This window comes from Equus caballus, chromosome 4, assembly GCF_041296265.1.
Source record: "Equus caballus isolate H_3958 breed thoroughbred chromosome 4, TB-T2T, whole genome shotgun sequence".
NCBI lineage: Eukaryota > Metazoa > Chordata > Mammalia > Perissodactyla > Equidae > Equus > Equus caballus.
The window spans coordinates 18,488,741-18,509,036 of NC_091687.1; the positions used below are offsets into that span (position 1 = coordinate 18,488,741).

Below are 20,296 nucleotides of genomic sequence, written 5' to 3' on the forward strand. Positions count from 1 at the left end.
CCCTAAGTAGGGGATATAAGCTCAGCCTCCTTGGGCCCTGTTGACACTGGCGGACAGGTAGTAGAGTATCAACTGCTGTACACTGCACAGCCTCCTTCAGTCTCACTGATGCTAGGTAGGATGGAGGCTCAGCTCCCCACCAGGCCCACTGACAGGGCAGGGTGTGGAGGTGAAAGCAGAGTGCTGATAGCCCTGCTCCATAGGCCATGTTTAGTCTTGCTGCTGTTAGGTGGATGTAGAAGCTCAGCTTCTTGTTGGTCCCTCTTGATAGGGCAGGGGCTGCAGTAAAGCAGAGTGGTGACTAGTCCCGCCTCACTAAGTCTCATTGTGGCCAGGTAGCGGAGGCTCAGCTCACCTCTGGACCCCTGGTGGGGAAACCGGAGTGACACTTGTCTCTGTCAGGAAGCAGTGGAAGAGCAGCTTTCCCTGGAACCTGTTGAAACTGCAGAGAGTAGGGCAGTGCTTCCACTGGTGTTTGGCTGGAATGCGGTGGGTATTGCCAAAAGGTTTTCTTTTGTTAGGCCACCCTTTTCTGGGGCCTTTGGCTTTTCTTGTCTGCGCCTGTTGGCAATTCCCATGTGGAGGATTCTACAGTGCCTTGTCTGGGATCTCTGGGAGGCAGTATGGAAACTAGAGAACTCACCAGTGTCCTTTCTCATGTCCAAAGGCCCCTGGCATCCCCTGCCTTCTTCCCCCCATCTGAATCTTCCTGTGCTTGTTGTTGGGTGATGTCCTGGGAGTTTGGGTCATAAGGGAGAGGATCTGGCAGTGTTGAGGCTACTCCATCTTGGAGGAACCAGAATTTGGCCTCTGACTTTTTAACCACAACCTCAAAACCCAGTAGGTTATGGAATACTGCCTATGGACTACGGAAAGGAAAAGCTCTCTATATACCCCAAATTCTGTATTTAGTAAAGAGGTTGCTTATAAAGTAAACAGGCCACAGAGGTAGGTATATGTAGATTGTGGCTCATAAAACATATTGTTAACACATTCCTAGCAAAAAAGGATGCCAAAAGACTGTGATTTGAGAGATTAATCAAAAGTAAGATCACAAAAATATTGAATCCCCAGAATGAATAAAAGACCTTGGTGAACATTGGTCCCGGCAAAGCACATAGATTATGCAAATATTTGCATGCATGTAGTGAAAAAATTAATTGCAGGTCATGAATGATGCATGAAATAGAAAATACATAATGTAAAATATAATTCAATAATAATAATGTGTGTATGTAAAGAAAACCCTGGAAATTTTGCAATAATTAATATCAAAATGTGAGCACTAATTACCTCTGGCTGGTTTTGGATTGAATTATAATTTATTCCAATTTTGTTCTTCATCTGATTCTTTATTTAAAATCTTTGTCCTAAGAGTAGTAATAAATCTTGATATTGAGAAAAAAAATGTTTTTTCCAGGGGAGATTTAGAGAGAGAAGAGAGAGAGAATGCCATCAAAGTGTCTTCTAGTCATCAAAGTTCATTCATTTCTCTTAATATTCTGTCAGATTGAATTAACATTTTTATTCTTCCATATCTCACTGATGGTTCATAGCGAATTAATTAAAAGAACAAACTTTCGCATATATATTGATGCCAAGGCAAGTTTTTTATTTTCAGTATAGATGCTTACAGACATCTGGGCATTAATACTTGCAAAAATACATTTTATAGGAGGAATGAACCCTAATGTGACTACTTGAGTTGGAGACGAGTTAAGTGTCTTGCTATCATAATGGATGCTGGACAAAAGCACAGATGTGCATTTTTACAAATGACAAATATACAGAGTCTGGAAACCATAGAAGATGTAGTTATAATGAGAATACTAATTGAGAAAACTATACAGTTATACATTGCTGTGGGCCAATTCTTAGAAAAAAGCCAGAATATAAATGATAAGAATAATCAAACAAAAATCATTCAAATGTATTCAAAAATGTACATTTTCAAACATCATTTCTGAAAACCTTTGAAGTGACACTAGAGAGACCTGAGTGAGCTTCTTTACTCACTTGTGGTGCTGAAACCATGCTCCTGTCCTTGGACGAGCCTTGGACCTTTTGCTAACATGGTCTGCCCCCAGATTCTGTCATGCTACAGTTGTTACCTAAATACAGTTCTTGGCACACGCAATGCAATAGGAAAACAACCTAATTATAGAGACTGTCCACTGCAATAATGTTGTTTTTACAATGAGGAAATCAAAGAATCTAAGTGCAGAAAATGGAGAAATTAGGATCTAGAATATCAGGCTTGTAGATCTCACTATGCTACCAATGAAGTTTGGCCTTAGATAAGCCTCTAGAACTTTCCTCTGCCTCAGGTTCCTTCCCTGAGGATCCCTTCCCCAGGCCCTGCAGCTGTGCTTTCTCTATGCTAGGCTCTGTCCCAGGAAAGTCACGTTTGGCAGGACTCCTGATCTGTGAGACAGACTGTGTGGGCGTCCTTTCTCTCTTTGGATCTGTGGGAGGAGCTGTGATTTCTTTTTTTCTTTTTTTTTTTAAAGATTGGCACCTGGGCTAACAACTGTTGCCGATCTTTTTTCTTTTTTTTTTCTGCTTTATCTCCCCCAAACCCTCCCGGTACATAGTTGTATATCTTAGTTGCAGGTCCTTCTAGTTGTGGGATGTGGGACGCTACCTCAACATGGCCTGACCAGCGGTGCCATGTCGCGCCCAGGATCCAAACCCTGGGCTGCTGCAGCGGAGCGCGTGAACTTAACCACTCGGCCACGGAGCCGGCCCCCGGAGCTCTGATTTCTGAAGTCCCACTGTCTGAAGGAGCAAAGGGCTGTGGAGAGAGGGATAGAGTGTGTGAGTGGGCCTGGGCACCACAGTTGCTCCTCCCTGCTGCCTCTTGTTCAGGGGCCCAGGGAACAACAGGACTCGCTTCTGCTTATGTCGTCTTTGTTCTTTCTCTTATTATCTTTCATTTTTGAGAAACTAGGCACAGTCTCCTATTTAAGTGACTCTAGGGCCCTCCCCCTTTTTGCAAAATACAAACAAAATCTCAGCACCGATGTCAAGAAGTGTTAGCTTGGTTTTGAAATAGGTCTAATCCTTCAGAGTTGCTTCTACAGAATAACTGCAATTCTGAAAGCATCTAATGTAGTGATAGCCAAATTGCAACAGCAACATTAAAAGCTCACCAACCCTTTGTAAACCAAAAAGCTGCGTGCGTTTCCCCGGCGCACGCTTTCCGCCCCCACCCTAAAGGGGGCCACTGCCTTGCAGTTGGTGGGCAACCCCCTGGATCTGCCTTCCTCCTGCTCAACAGCACTGTGCTGGAGATCCATGAGTATCATCAGACTGGATCCTTCCCCAGGGAGCTCCCTGCATCCGTCCTCACTCTGATCCTGAAACCCTCTTTGGTACCGCGGTCCTTGTCCTTTGGCCTAATGTATAGTCCTGTCTGTGGGCTGCATCCCACCAGGTGTGGAGAAATCTGAGGGAGGACCTGCTCATTACCCACCCATCAGCATGCTGCTACACAGTGGGCCCCTCATTGCCATAGAGGGAATGAATTCTTGGTCCTTAGAAGGAAGAAGTGTCAAATTTCTATTTAACCCTTGGTAAAACTCCATTGATGTCTGGTGGCCAGATTTCCACCACCAAAATCAGAACAAAATCAGGAGTTGTTTGACTTCAGACCTGACAGTGGCACGCTGTCTTACAAAAGCTAGCGGTAAATACCCAGTGGGGGACTCTAGTCTCTGAAAGCAAGTTGGAAGATTTTCCTGCTTATATGATGGTCTTTCTTCTTAAACACTGTGGTCTAAAGCCCTTTCTTTCCCCATATTTTGCTTTTTAAAGAGAATTTCTTAATTTCATAGCTGATGTGGAAGGGCCGTGAAGCGAGATTTAGTGTAATGGCAGACTTAGAAAGAAGTGTGGGGGAGTCTTCCTGTTGCACTGAGCACTGAGCGGGAGGGCTGTGTTCCAGGGCCGCTAGGATTCCCTGTGGGCCCTGGGAGAGGAAGCACAGAGCATGTGTGCCTCTTCCAAAGATTATATTTAAATATTTACTGTGTATAAAATATGTAAAGTATAGACCTGGAAAGCCAGTGCCGAATGACAAGCTGTGGCCCCTCTGAATTATTGATGAGGGGAGGGCCCCAGGGAGGAAGGGGCAGCTGCTGCACTTTGTGGGGTTCAGGTATTTGTACCAGTGGCTTCATATTTCCCAGAGCCAGGGTGGGGCAGAACCTGGAGAGACTTATATTCCAGGAACAAAAGGACAGGAAGAGGAGGCAGGATGGGTGCCATGGACGGGCTCCCTCTAAGGCCCATTACATGAAATGCATCCGCTTCTCTCCCCTGCTGCCATAGTTGAGGCTTCATTTTTGTGTTAGCATGTTGATGGCACCCACAGTGTCTCTCAGTGTAGAGGGAAGTTTTTCAATGTCCTGTGTGCCGATAGGTGATTTGATAGGAGAGGCACAGACTTGGGACTCTGGATACACGGGTGCTGCCTTTGTCAGGAACAGGTTACTCTCCAGGAAATTTGCCATATTCCTCTACTCATGTTTCAGCTTCTGGAAAACAAGAGTGCGTCCAAGCTGGACCGCTTCATGGGGCTCTTTTCCTTGGAGAAATCTACAATGGTAGGATGCTGCAAGCTGACTTGCAAAGAAATGCATGCACTGGTTGTACTAGTTTCTTTGACACAGAATTTCATCATCAGTTTCCTGAATGAGAAAATGTATTATGAAAATATCCAGAATAGGGTCTGGCACATAGGGGAATTGCTAACGACAGGAGCAGTCAATCATTTCATCAGTGAGCCAGGGAGCCAGAGCTACTCTCACCTTCTAGATTAAAACCTAAAAGGTTGACACCAATCCAGGAGAGGTGCAAAATGAAGGGCAGTAAATTTCTCGACAGAGGAAAGCTTGTACATAAAGCAAATAGTAGATTTGCAAATAGCAAAAATATTGTTTTTGATCTTTCAGCCATGACTCTAACAATTTAAAGTAAAAAAGATATTTAGGCAACCTGATCAAAAGAAAGATCCAACCATGATGGCTTAAAATTTTATTATTGAACCCGCCATAAAAGTATTTGCAGCTTTTCACTGCAGAAAGAGCAGAGTGGGGCATTTGACCTCCAGCCCGTCTTCTTCCCACTGTACAAAAACATTCCTTGAAAAATCAGAAGTGTGTGCTGAAGTGAGGTGCATGATATGCCCATAGGAAAATGGGTTTTGGCATCTGCAGCCCAAGGCTGGAATCCCAGCTACATCACTGGCTTCCAGACCTGGGAACGTTTCTCAAATTCTGCACTTCAGAAGCTGCTTCTGTAAATGGGCATAATAATAACCATGTGATGGAGCTGCTTTATAGGAATTTATGCAAATGGCCTCGTGTTCTGCACAACACGTAACACATGACCTGGGGTCAATTTTCATGTACTTTTGGATACCAGCCCCTTCTCTCTACTCACAAGTATGTAAGGATCAGGACCTGAAAACTGCCTCTCCCTTCCCTTTACATCTCTTGGTCTTTCTGCAGTAAGTTGTTCAGAAATTAACATCATGAGTGAACAGACGTGAGAAGGGAGAGGCTGGACAAGGAAGTCTAAGGGAAAGGTGGAATGCTCTGCAGTTGAGGGAGTATGGAAATGTGATTACAGTCAAGCTTTTCAAGTGGGAATATTGGGAGAATAGGATAACATGAGCATTTTGGACTTTATTGTAAAGGGTATCTAGGTCTAAAGAATATAGACTCTATATTTGTCTTTCTGGACATTCTCTAGGGCTGCTGAAGGGAGGATTAGGGATGTTGGGGAGAGGCGAGCTGAGTGGCGATATAGTCAGGATGGTCCAGGAAGGGATGTGATGTCGTGAATGAGGCCTGGCCACGTGGCATGGAGATGAGGTGGAAGTGAAAGAACTTGACAACTTCTTGGATATATGGGGTTAAGAAGAGGGGAGATGAGGGTGACATAATTTTTGAGACTGGTGACTGGGAGGATGATGGTAGATCCATAAGGTAGTGGATAAGTTGAGGGAACAGCATGTTGGCAGGCTGAGGATAGGTTTTGCTTTGGGTTTAACACACCCAAGGGTATGTAGGGGCAGATGTATAGAAAATATCCATCACAGTCATGGGAGGCTTGAGAAGATGCAAGGAGCATGTGAGGCTACAGGGAGAAGAGAGCCGAGAGTGGGACTCCTGGCCATGTCTGTATTTCTTCTAGATGAGGAGAAGAATTCAGCTATGAAGGGCATTCTGTTTCACCCCAACAGGATATACTGCAGTTCATTCCTGGTGCTAACCATCTGGAGTAAATGCAGACCCCAAAAGTCAATGTGTTCACTTCAGATGCCAGCTGTACTTCCAGGGTCCCAGGTCACCCTCACTTGTGACAAGCTGGCTATAAATTTGAGGGTTCCCATGACCCTGTCAGTTTTGATAATTCCCTAGAATGGCCTATAGAACTCCGGAATACACTATGCTTACAATTACAGCTTTATTTTAAAGGATGCAAATTAAGAGGACCAGCCAAATGAAGGGATGCACAAGGTGAGTTCTGGGAGAGATGCAGACTTCCATACTCCCTTCTTGTGGAATAGAGCATGTTACCCTCCACAAAGCCTCAGGTTCCAGAGTTTTCCTTGGGGTTTCGTTACATAGGTGTAGGGGAGCAGAATTTGCCACCTCAAGATGTGTCTCTTTGGCATGGGGATTATTTGGGGCTAGTTCTTTTTTGTTGCTGTTGAGGAAGATTGGCCCTGAGCTAACATCTGTTGCCAATCCTCCTCTTTTTGCTTGAGGAAGATTGTCTCTGAGCTAACATCTGTGCCAATCTTCCTCTACTTTATATGTGGGACACCACCCCTACGTGGCTTGATGAGTGGTGTGCATCTCCATGCTGGGAGCCAGACCCAGGGACCATGGGCCCCCAAAGCAGAGCAGGCAAGCTTAACTACTACACCACTGGGCTGGGCCCCTGGGCTGGTTATGTTTAAAAAACCACAGACATGGGACAAGCCCTGAAAACCAAGTAGAAGTTACCCTTTGTAAGAGACATTTACATTTGTAAGGGAAATCTCCATTTCCCTTACAGCTAAAGGTGTCTCCCTCTCTGTACCAGGAAGAGAGAGATGACGTTATCTCTAGAAACTCTTATTGGTGGGGAAGGCAAGGAGTTAAATCTGCATAATAACCTTACTCATGTTTACTGTGCTTTTCTGGTAATCTCCCATAACTGACTTCCCCAACCCCCACTGTCCTCCTTTGTCTTTAGCAGAAGATGGTCTTTAAGGTGACACCCTCAGCCATTTTGGGGAGTTACTCAGCTTTCCTGGGTTTCTCCCAAGTATGTGTGTTATTAAACTTTGTTTGATTTTCTCCTGTTATTCTGTCTCATGACAATTTAATTCTTAGACCAGCCAGAAAGACCTAGAGGCTGGAGGAATTGCCTTCCTCCTGTTGACACAAATAATCCATAACCAACCTATAAAGCTAAATTGGAGTGAGTTTATTATGAGCCAAAGTGAGGATTATAACCCGGGAGGGCCTTAGAAGGCGTGCCAGAGAAGCATGAGTTTCAGCACAGTCTTATATCATTTTAGAACAAAGAAGATACATTAAACACACCTAGGATACATTTTCAAAGAGGTATTCAGTCCAAATTAGCAGGTCAATGTGATCATGATGCCAGGAAAGGGACTAATCCAGGCCTTACCAATAGGATGCTACCCATAGAGTGGGTGATGTTACCAATAAGACGTAGGAGGGGAAGTATATATTCTTTATCTCAAGAGAGATTCCTGACTTTAATGGATAAGCAGATGTACAATGTATGTGTGATAGGCCATAAGTCAGGCTTTCTAGTTCAAGCCAAATTGGTTGTGAACTCGAATAGTTACCCCATATACCTCAATATGTGAAAATCTCTTGTCACTACTCTACATAACGTGGTGAAGAAATCACTGGCTGAGTGATTGAACTCAGTTTCCAGCCCTCTCTCCCTGCAGAGGTCAGGCTGGCCCAAATTTCAACCCTCTAATTATATGCTTTTTTATATTTTTTGAACCTGCCTCCTTGGACCAACTTCTCCCTCCAAAACATTACAGACCGAGTCCATTTCCTGTGCTCCATGATAATTCTTTAGCTTTCTGAAGACGTTTTCATGCTGCTTCTTGCCCCAGGGCTATGTTTGTGTATTTTCAGGTTAAACAAGTCCAATATTCTCCTGTGTCCCTAAAATAATATCCAAAAATAATCCAAACCCTCACTCAGCTAACCACATTTCTCTGGATGCTTTCTCATCTAGGGTGCTCTCATTCATATGCGCAGCCTGGAGTAGCATTGCAAATCTGCTCCCACCATCTCCAACACCCTGTGGGACACTTGCCGCATTTGGGCAGGATCCCATACTTTTACAAGAACTGTTTCAAGTCCATTAGCTTCTGGACAACCTCCTGACAAGGTTGGCTGATGCTGGGCTGCTCACCACATGCAAGGCCACCTGTGAGTCAGCACATTAGCTAGAATTGATGGGAGCTGGCAGATACTGTAAGGAGGTGGGTAGAAGTCAAGTTCAGGGGAGGACATACAGATAAGGGAAAAACAGGTGTACGTTATGGGTCCAGACAGGCAAGGGATCAAGACCATGTAATTCAGTTCATGACAAATGTGGAAATCAAGCCCAGGATATAGGAAGCTACAACACAGGCATTCCAGTGGAAGCCTGGTACAGAACATCTGGACAATATTAACTTACAGTTAAAGAAATTGTTCTGGAAAACTGTACAGGGAATTTGCTGAACCAATAGCTCCTACTATTCCTTTGCTGTGAAACGACTTGCTTCAGTGTGTGGCTGAGCCCATGATCGAAGAAGAAAAGGCTGGCAGAGCTGGAGAGGGGAGCAGGTGGCAAATGGACAGAAATCAAGATGCCTGGTGACAAAACTGTTGGGATTTTGGAGCACTGTCTTTTCACACTCCATGCCTTTTAATTTATTTAAGTTTACTTATACCCCATGGTGTTTCTGTAAAGACTTAATGTGCCCTCATGAGCGAATGCAAGATACAGACAATAGGCTAAATTAAGTGAGCCAAAACAAGAAGAAAAATGTGGGAGCAACACATGAAATGGAGCCAGGACATTGTGCCTGTTGTGATGGCCTCCACTTTCAGGCCACATGCTTAGTTCCAGACGTTTGAAACAACCAATCAGAAAAGGGGAGATTGGTTAGTCTCACAGTTGACAATAAGATGAAACACCATTTGCGTGAAGTTTGGAGTTCTTGATACAACATTGACTGGATTTGGCTGGGGTGGGAGAGCACACTGTGTGATGTTGTGAACAGCCTGCATGATAAAACCCTCTAGTTGATAAGTTGATGGCAATTTCTCCATATTGGCAGCTGGTATTACACTAATACGCAAGCCCCAAAAAGCAAACAAAGAAAAACAAAAAACTCCAAAAACAAAAGTGAACCAATGAAATGGTTCAGTTTTCTGTCTAGATTTGGCTTGATCTGGAGGTGAATTTTTGAGTATTGACTTGGTTTCCATAAAAATAATCCTCTTTTCGTGTTGTTATTTAGCCTGTCTGAGCCTGTTTCCCCACAGTAAAATATGGATAACACGTTACTTAGGCCCCAGGGATGCTTATAATGATTAGACAATAAAAGAGAGGAACATGTTAGCACAGTGCCTGTCATGTAACACATGTTCAATACATGCTGGTTATTTCTGACAACAGCAGTAACTACAAAAATCCCAGCACAAACTGGCTGAATTGCAGATGGGATTTGCCATTCTGAGGTGCTAAGGGACCATGCCCGGGCAAAACTGACAGGAGATAGCTTATGTGCAGGAGATACAGAGGGTCTGCGTGGTTTGGCAGTGGGCTGTGTGCTTACTATGCATTGGAGGGCTCACTTTTCAATTTGTCTTTCACAGGAATAACACTCTATAGCCATCCGTATGGAGGGGCCCTGCTGAATGAGGACAAGATGTGAGTTTAAGGAACGCTGGGGGGAGGGTGATGCCAACTATGGAGCAAAATCTTTGTGCGACTTAGGGGTTTTTATCCCTCTTCTGCATTTTCCCTGAGTGACATTGGCATGTATAATTAGTGCCACGAAGCTTGGGCGTTTCTTTGCAAAGTATGAGGAAAAGGATTACTGAAAGAGGAAGTGCGTTGACTGAGCTTAAAACAGATAAGCATGTCATGCAACTGTATTTCTAAGTAGAAATTGTTCTCAGGAGATATTTCTGTGAAGCTCAGGGGATCCCACATCTTCCAGACACTTTTTTTGGTTAAAATCTTAAAACATAGCATTCGTATAGGCACACAGAGTAATATCTCCTTGAAAATTTCTCATGCCAGACTTTCCTCATGGTCCAGATCGAGACATGGGTGGTGATAAAGCCAGAGTTCTTTATGTACAGAATTGTGTCAGTCCTCATTGTCTTATAAAAGGTGAAATGCTTCTGCCTGTCTTCTCCTTTTTGCCATCTCCCTTCCCTATCACACAGTTGACAAACTTTTAGTAAAAAATGGAAAATAAGTATTTATGTATTTCCTATGACCTACCAAACTGAGTCAGAGAACACAAATCTGCCTAATGGGTGTTCTCTCCTTAAGTCATTGACATGGCAGGAAGCACACACTACAGTTTGTCCTTATGTTCATGTGCTGATTTTCAGGATTCTACCATTAGCAGTGTCCCTCACCTGCCCAGAATTCTAGGTGTAGGAGCATTGGCGTCTGTTATAAAACAAGATGTGATGGATAGGAAGGCGTGGACTGTTTGTGATGAGCCTTTTCACCATGTCGGCCACCTGAAAGACTGCCTGTTCACTGACGGTTCCTAAAGAGGGGCTTGTGATTGACTTGAGAGATGTAGTAATGCTCCAATTAAAAAATGACTAAGAAAGTGTACAGTGTATGGTAGTACAAAAACACCTCCATCTATCGCAGACTATTTTTGCTATTTGAGAGACTAAATTCAGAGATGGTCTGGTGATGTGTGGAGCTATAGCTAATACCTACCCACCTGCCTCCCACAGGGCTTGCTGCCCAGCAAGGTGGTCCCAATATGGGCAAAGGCCACAGCTCGCCGCAGATGCCGCTCTGCAAATGTCTTTCATCTTGATGGGGAGTCGAACTCAGTGGTCAAGAGGAGGCTTCAGACAGGCGGACTCTGAAATGTCCCTCAATTTTGCACTCCTCAGTTCTTTCTTCTATACAGGAATCCCTGCCTCAAAAGGCCATTGAGGGGACTTAATGAGAGAATCCAGGCCTTCAGCCAATATGCCTTGCTGATCATAAGTTCTTAATTCAGGATTTCACTGCTGTGTCCTCATCAATGATTGTTACTAACAGAAAGAAGACTCGTGTTCTTTGTCTAACATCTGACAAGCTGCCTCTTCTGCCTGCAGCCTGGAGAGTATCCGTCAGTGTGGTGTTGCCCTCTGCATCGTGCTGGGGTTCTCTATCCTGTCTGCATCAATTGGGAGCTCCATAGTGAAGGACAGGGTGACCGGAGCCAAGAGGTTGCAGCACATAAGTGGCCTGGGCTACAGAACGTACTGGTTCACTAACTTTCTGTACGACATGGTAAGATTTGGGAATGATGTTCCATGTGCCTCCACATCGGTCATGTATTTAAGAGTGTGTGTGTGTGTGTGTGTGTGTGTGTCTGTAGGAGGCTGGCTACTTCAGACTCTCCACAAAAGAAGGGGTCATTTTATTGGAAAGCACATTTCAGGTTAAGTCACCTTTACTTATCACTATCAGGCATTTACAATTGCTTCATAAAAGAGAAGACTGACAAGCCACAGGCTAGAGATCTGGGAAATTAGGAACCTGCACAGAAATACAAAGTATCCTACCTGGAAAATGAGAAAAGAGTGGCCTTTAATATGTTCCTTTTAAGGGGATGGAAGGGACAGAGGAAAATTGTTAGAAGTGATCTGTCACCTGCCTGTCCACCACCAGCTCCAGAGTGACCAGAGCCCCTAATATGTGTCCTGTCTTGGCATGTCCTGCATGTGGTCAGCTCTCCAGTGGAAGCCCTCCAGCTCACTGTCCTTAAGAGGCCAAGAACAATGCAGTGTTATTCGTTCCCTAGAGTTTAAGACACTCAACTGGAATCAAAAACCACATCTTCAGGTCAATGCCTACTTTCATTGTCACATAGAGTTGTCCTTTCTAGGAAAGTGATATCCTTGTCCTCATGACGGCTCATCCTATGTCACGGAATTATTTACTCAGTCAACAGATGGCAGGGAGACCTGACATTTACCAAGAACCTGCCAGATGCCACACTAGCTGCACAGAATGGTGTGTTAACACATTGGGCTCATGTAATGACTACTTTGACTTGGCTTAGAATTTAGCTGATTTATTTCCTTTTGAACATGTAACAATTTACTTGTTATAGTTTACTTGGGTCACACCTAAATGACTTCACCCTAGTCAAAGTTTCCCCCAAACCTGCCTGACGAGAGAAATCACCTGGGGCACTGAGGAAAAGTGGCATTTCCCTGGGCCTGTCCTTCATTCATGATTCTGTTCTATAAGTCTGGTGGGACTTAGAATCTGCATTTTAGTCAGCACCCGAAGAAGTTTATGAATCTCAGCCAAGATCGAGAGAAATTCTGTCTTTCTTCAACCCCTTTGTCTTTCCTGGAGGACATTCTTGAAGCAAGAGAGAGGAAAGGACTCATCCAAGGTCATCTGTCCAGTTAGCACAGAGCCAGCTTTGCAGCTCCAGCCTCTGAGTCCTGGTTCAGTTCCATTCCTAGGACCGCACACTCCTGCTGGCCGCTCCACTCTTAACACACGTTCCCTTCAATGACATGCAGTGACCACAGCCTTCCCAGAGATGGGGAAGGGAGGGCCACATTTCTAAGACACCAGGAAGATTCAAAGTCTCCAAAACCCCGAGTCTCTGCTCTTTTCTGCAGTCCTCGGATATTACCTCCATATCCCTCCCACTGCACGTGGCTCCTCTTCATCCCTTGACGTTTGCTGTGGGGTTTAAGGGTGGGAGGATTACGTTTGTCTTGGTTGATTGTCTTCCACTTCATCCAATCATCCCCTGCCTATTCGCTTCAATGTCTCATTTAATGGACATGTTTGAGGACCTGCATGAGTCAAGGTGTATCCAGGGTGCTGCGAATAAAGCTCTGAACAAGGCAGAGAAGACCTCTCCCCTCACAGAGTTTATGTTCTTATAGGAGGAATCAGCAAACAAATAAAGAAACAAATCAATACACAAGACACAATTGCCTCGCGACTAGATTTATTGAGAGAGCGAAAGAAGATTTTAAATCAGGAGGTCAAAGCAGGACTCTGAGGAAGTGACATTTAAGCTGAGATGTGAAAAGTAAGAGGGAGCTAAGCATGTGGATGGCGCTGAGGAAGAACTCTGCCGCCAGAGGCTCCAACAGAAGAGGGAGCTGGTGTGCGAGAGTCCCCGAGGAAGGCCCTGCTGTCGTCAGCCTCTGGGGAGCACTGCAAGGCGAATGGGTAGGGAGGCAGGGAGCTCCTCAAAGCGGGTTATAAGGCAGGGTGAGGGGTCTGTCCTCGGTTCTAAGTGTGAAAAGAAGCCATGTTTGGTGGAAAGTGTCTAGATCCCTAGGCCTTTCTAGAAGGAGATGGGTATGGGTGGCTGTATTAGTTTACTTGCGCCACTGTCGAAAAACTCCACAAACTGGGTGGCTTCAACAACAGAAATTTATTTTCTCAGTTCTGGAGGCTGCAAGTTTCAGATCAAGGTGTCACAGAGTTGGTTTCTCGTGAGGCCTCTCTTCTAGGTGTAGATGACCACGTTCTCTCTCTGTCCTCACACAGTATTCCCTCTGTGCAGGTCTGTGTCCTCATCTCATTTGATAAAGACACCGGTCAGACCCACCCTAATGGCCTCGTTTCACCTTCATCACCTCTTTAAAGTTCCTATCTCCAAATGCAATCACATTCTGAGGTCCTGGGGTGTCAGCATATGAATTTAGGGGGACACAATTCAGCCCCAAACTGTGGCTTTCCAGGACTCACTCCACTGCTACAAAACTTGTGATGTGCAAAACAGGAAATACATTTAAGTAGAAGTTGAGGGGCCAGCCCGGTGGCGCAGCAGTGAAGTTCCGCTTCAATGGCCCGGGGTTCGCCAGTTCAGATCTCTGGTGTGGACATGGCACAGCTTGCCAAGCCATGCTGTGGCAGGTGTCCCACATATAAAGTAGAGGAAGATGGGCACGGATGTTAGCTCAGGACCAGTCTTTTTCAGCAAAAAGAGGATTGGCGGCAAATGTTACCTCAGGGCTAATCTTCCTCAAAAAAAAAAAAAAAAAAGATTCATTGGGCCGGCCCCGTGGTGCAGTGGTTAAGTTTACACGTTCCACTTCGTTGGCCCTGGGTTCACTGGTTTGGATCCCTGGTGCGGACATGGTACCACTTGGCATGCTATGCTGTCGTAGGCGTCCCACATATAAAGTAGAGGAAGATGGGCACAGATGTTAGCTCAGGGCCAGTCTTTCTCAGCAAAAAGAGGAGGACTGGCACCGGATGTTAGCTCAGGGCTAATCTTCCTCAAAAAAAAAAAAAAAAGTTGAAATGAAAACTTCAGGATAAAGAGATAATGATAAATATGCCCGTCTGATGTAACAGGTCCCCCTTTGTCTTTTTATTTTCTCAGCTCTTTTACTTGGTTTCCGTCTGCCTGTGTGTCGCCGTTATTGTCGCCTTCCGGTTAACAGCTTTTACTTTCCGCGAGAACTTGGCAGCCACGGCCCTCCTGCTGGTACTTTTCGGGTATGTGATGAGAAACACTGCTGCAGAATTATGGTTTGTTTTCTGAAAGAGAAAACCCCCGGGATGGCTTTGAACCTGCTGTCTGCTTCATGATTTTCTCTCTTTTCAAGCAATTACGTTGCTTCTACAAGGGACGCTGAGCAAACAAGCTGGAGCAAGATGCTGACTGCCCCGTGGAGGGGGCGGGCTGACATGGCTGTAATGGAGATGGCATTGGCCCTGTCTCAGACAGGCCCTTGAGCTGTTTGACAAACTTGTGCAGTTGGAAATGGATTCTCTGTTACTCTCACTTCGACATTAATCTGGAGCTCAAACACATAATCCAGTCAGCTCTAAAATTGCCTTTGAGGAGATTCTCTCATGAAGCCCTATGTCTCACATATTTTCCCTCTCCTATGATGTTAGTAGTTTGGAAATGTTTTGTCTAACTTATATAACTCATTCTCAGAGGAAAAATAACAAAAGCAAAAAATTCATTTGAAAAATTTCTCATTTATACACACGAGTCAGGATCGTTTCTAGTGGTCCCCAAATTATACCTACTTGGTATCAGGAATATATAATAGCATATCTTTTTATTGCTATGCCTCTGTCTATATCCAGGTGCAGGGGAGGAAGACATTTCCTCTACCCATTCTAGGTTCTTCTGGCTGGACAACGAATTAAAATCACAAGTCAGAATAACAGGAGAAAATTAAACAAAGTTTTATAACATGTATACATGGGAGAGACTCAGGCAAACTAAGTAACTTCCCAAAATGGCGGAGGTTCTTACCTTAAATACCATCTTCAGCTACAAAGGAAAATGTTGGAGGAGGGGTCAGTTATGGGTGATTACCAGAAAAGCACAGTAAACAAGAGTCAGGTTATTATGCAGATTGAAGTCCTTGCCTTCCACCTTGATAAGAGTTTCTAGAGATAAGGTCATCCCCCTCTTCCTGGTACAGAGAGAAGACACCTTTACAGACGGAGATTTCCTTTACAATGTAAATGTCTCTTACAAAGTGTAACTTGTACTTTTCAGAGTTTCTCTCATGTCTGCAGTTTTTAAAAGTTACCAGCCCAAAATAATCCTTTTGCCAAAGAGACATATCTTGGGGTGGCCAATTCCAACCCCCAACACGGTCTAAGTGTACGAGAGATACTTGCTAATGGTAGGAAAAATAATTAACATACTAATTCATTATAATTCAAGGCTAACAATTTTTTTAAAGAAAGCATTCTGCTTTATTTAAGCCAAAGATTACAAGTAAAATGACTTTTACACAGATCACAGTTTTATCAATGACCCCAAACATCCAATTAGAGGATAGAGTTTAACTCAAACAAGTATATGTCATTATTAGAGGAGTAGCTATATAAATGGATAGATGGATAGATGGAGGAGACAGAGAGACACACAAACCTTTTTGGGAATATTGATATTGCCACTCACTAACTCTGGCCTTGGAAATATTAATTAACTCTCTCTAAGCCTCTGTTTCTTCCCTGTAGAACTCCAATTCTGTTGCTCTGAAGATTAAATTAGGTGGTTCATATAAACCTCACATATAATGACTGGCAAAATTTCCCATTAAATTAATTTTAGCCATATCGTTACTATTAGAATTATTTTGGTGTTTACAGGATATTATGATTTAAGCTATAAAAAATGCTTGTGGCAGACACATGTTTACTATACTCAATCAGAAATTTATGTTCTCGGATATAAAGATCTATATATGTGAATCCTAGTTCTAAGGACATGGTTTGATTTCAGTTTATTGGTCTAGTTAAATAGAAAGTGTTGTCATGGTGCCTTGAAGTGTGATTAAATAGACTGTGCTATAAATTATTTTTGAACTTCAGGAGAGCAGATTTCATTAAGTTTAAAGTAAGGTAAAACTTAGACAAAATCAAGTGGTTAGAAACTTGTAAGAAGCACATTTTTAGTTTCCATTCGCCTTGTTTTGCTTGTGAGCCCCTTTAAGAGCCTGAATTAAGCTAAGAATTCTCATCACGTGCATGACTACGGCATTTCAAGGAATTTCAGGTGATTGGCAGGTCTCTTGAAGCTCATTCATAGGCCACCAGGGGTGACACACCTCAAGTGAAGAAGTCTTAGGTTAGAGGGACTGGGAGGAGCTGAAAAGATAACGAATCCACCCCGTGCTGGAGGTCAGGCTAATTCCAGTGAGGAAGAGCCAAAGAGACGCTGGCTAGAATCACAGGCTGACACCTGAGAGGCTGTGGATTAGTCCAGGTTTAAATGGTAGCTCCTTCTTCACTGGATCCCAACCATGCACACGACCCGAACAGTGATCCTGCAACAGGAGGAGTGAGGCTCCGTGGGGTGCCACTGGCTGTCTCCCAGCACCCTGGTGGACAGGAGCGTCCACTCAACTCTCTTGTACCCACAAGAGTGTGGAAGTGCGTGGTGCCCAAGAACAATCTCAGGAGGCCAAGTCCCAGAGTGAACTGAAACCTAAGAACATGGTCAGAAATTAACCTGGCCATTTAATGGTTTGGAATCTGAAGATTTTGGGGACCAGGTAACTGAATGGAGTCTCATAAGAGATAAAAGAGGAAAATAAGACCTAAAAAGGTCAGAGAGAAAAGAGAATCTAACTTACACAAAAAATTGAAACCTTAAAAACATATTTAGTGCTAAAGGATTGTGAAGATGAGGTCACAAATCCTATTCTGTGTCTTAGAAAATTCCCACAGTGTAGGGAAGGGGCCAAATTTCAAAGGAAGGAAAACTCAAAAATTCTAGAATAATTGTGAACAGTATGTGAATATCCAGCAAATTCTAAAATCATTGAAATGATATTATATTTTAATAAAACAATAAAGACTGTTGAAAGCCACCATAGGTTTCACTAAAAAGTAAATTATGCTCTGCAAAGCAATTTAATTGTTTTCTTAAAAAATTAAAAAAAAAAACAGGGAAACTGAAGCTGCCAATATATTGATTTGAATCAAGTATTTGGAAGGTAACTAATGAACATGTAGTAAAAAAATGTGATGGATGCCTAGCAGCTGAAAACCGCACTGAAAGACTGTTCCTTAATGTAGCCATAGGAACTCTCTGGGGACATCATTTAAGTCTGTGTCTTTGTCTGTGATTCCCTTTGCTTAAATAATGCTTTGATTTACGTGTGGAAACCTTATGTAGCGAGTAACAAGGTACAGATTCTGAACAGTCTCAAATAGAGCGGAGACTAGTGGTGGCGTGTTGATTAGTCCCTCATGTACAGATCGGGGTGTCCCTGCTTCCTTGTGGGACACTGAAGCTACCGCATTCCTGGATTCCGTTCTTGGGTGTGGACGTGCTGATCAAAGGAGGTGATGATTTCGCTGTGTCTTATGCCAGGCCGACCACATCAGATGCCATGTGAGGTGCTGCTACCCAAACGCCCCTAACCGCCACGTTGCAAAATTCAACAGAGTTGTCTGGATGCCATGTCATATAAGGAACCAAGAAAGACCTGGCCTTTTGTAGCAGAGGCTTATGAGGACCAAGATGGTTGTCTTTAGCTGTTTATAGGGCTATCCATGGAAAAGAAAAACAACTTATGTGTTGTTCCAGAACATAGAGTTTGGATCAGTAGTTTTAAGAGATTTTTGCTACACTGTAAGAAGGAATTTTACAGCAATTATAGCTGCCCCCAAATTTGACTCACAGATTGATACTAATGTTCATATTTCAGTTATAAAAAATACTTTGACTACTATTGCTTCATCAGCTTGTCAGAGCAGCCGCATGGGGGAGGGTAGCACCTGATTTATGGCCCGAAGAAACAGTAAAGGCAAGAGAGTGGGTGGTGTACGTGAGCTTGTGGGGTTAATTCCTCTCTGCGATACTTTATCTCACACCGAGGTGTTGACAGGATAAAGCACCAAAAGTCATAACCTACTTCTTTGGTAATTATTTAAGGATAATTTAATTATTTGGTACAGCAGCTATTTAAGAACAATTGCTTTAGAGTTCTCACCTCCATCTTGTACACTCTAAAATAATTTTCTCCAGGACCAAATTATGAGGACGATTGTTGCTGAGAGAATTTTTGGAAGCCCTGTAGGATTTTATGTATAAGATTATGTATATATTATATTTTCTGAAATATGAGCAGGTATCTGCTGGCCCAGGGACACATTCTGATATCATAGATCTTGTATGGAAAAGGAACCGTACTAAAATGATAGCTGTCTCGAAGGCCTAGCATCACTTTGAGGTCTCATATTTTCAGAGCTGGTTAACATATTAAGAAAACCCAGGCATTTAGAAGGCACTGAGGTATTTCAGGTGAGACCACTCAATCCCTCTGAGAAAACAGGGTCAAGTTTCCCTTGAGTGGACAGAGAGCACATGGAGACATATGGGTGACTTAAGAGAAAGGCTGTGATTTAAAGTAAGTGACTTCTCTGCTGATATTTGGAGCCATAATTGAAGTGCCAGTTTCCTTTAATGAGGCACAGCGGTATCGCGACTTAAAGAGGCTGAGGAAAGTTGGCCAAGAATGAAACTTGGCTTGAGGATATGGAGAAAGACAGAAGTTTTCATTTTAGGAACATTGTGGGGGTTTTCTTCGATCTTGATGTCATCCAAAACTTGTGGGAGCTGCTTCTAGGGTGAGGCCCCTTACGGCTCAGCTTTGGGGCCACACAGAAATGCATCCCATTTCCAGCTTCTTCTTCTTCTCAGCCACGGAGCCTCAATCAAGGTATCTGAACCTTGTTCGTCGCTTTGCGCTATCTGTGAAATGGGGTCACAGCACGCACCTTCCAGGTTGTTGGAGTGGGAGAAGTATTCAGGAGCACCATGGAAGCACACACGCAGTGCCCACACGGAGCAAAAGGGAAGCTTTCTTTTTTATCTCTAGGCTTTGTTATATAGAGCTCTACACCTTTCCATTCTTGAGAGCTTTTAATTCTCACTTTAACAAATAGGTATTGTTCCTGCTTTACTGATGAAAATCGGAGCTTAGGAGTGAGCTCAGGCATACCCTTTGGGGGAGGGGACCCTGGGGCCATCAGCTGACCTTCTCCAGGTCACAGAGCTACAAGTCCAGGCTGACACGGGACCCAGGTTTGACCTCCCCATGCTCTTCCCATCATACTGTGGTGTCCTCTGAAGCCCCAGGAAATGTGTTTTGTCTTTGGAAAACACTGTGGGATTTATTAAGTAAAGTGTGTTTCTGTCCACTAAGTGAGGAAAACTGACCAGGCCCACAAAACCTCATATAATTCAACCTCTATACAAATAAATGGTACAGGAAAATAAACATGATCTTTCGCTTTACTTTTCAGATATGCGACTCTCCCATGGACGTATCTGATGTCCAGAATCTTCTCCAGTTCAGATGTAGCTTTCATCTCCTACGTCTCGGTGAACTTCATCTTTGGCCTGTGCACCATGCTGATGACCATCATGCCCCGCTTACTGGCTATCATCTCCAAAGCTCAGGTCAGTGGGCTTCAGTGCGGCCTCTTCGAGGGCACTAGTCAGAAGAGAATGTTGTCTCAGGCCTAT

At 43.8% G+C, this 20,296-nt stretch overlaps 1 protein-coding gene across 1 annotated transcript in view; it reads left to right on the top strand.

Moving 5' to 3' along the window:
* ABCA13 (ATP binding cassette subfamily A member 13) overlaps positions 1 to 20,296 on the top strand; it is a 408,916-nt gene that overhangs the window by 294,282 nt on the left and 94,338 nt on the right. The window contains exons 49-52 of the mRNA XM_001496546.5: positions 9,921 to 9,975; positions 11,406 to 11,583; positions 14,666 to 14,781; positions 20,074 to 20,230. Coding sequence (XP_001496596.3) covers positions 9,921 to 9,975; positions 11,406 to 11,583; positions 14,666 to 14,781; positions 20,074 to 20,230 — 506 coding nt within the window. The remainder of the gene's footprint in view (positions 1 to 9,920; positions 9,976 to 11,405; positions 11,584 to 14,665; positions 14,782 to 20,073; positions 20,231 to 20,296) is intronic.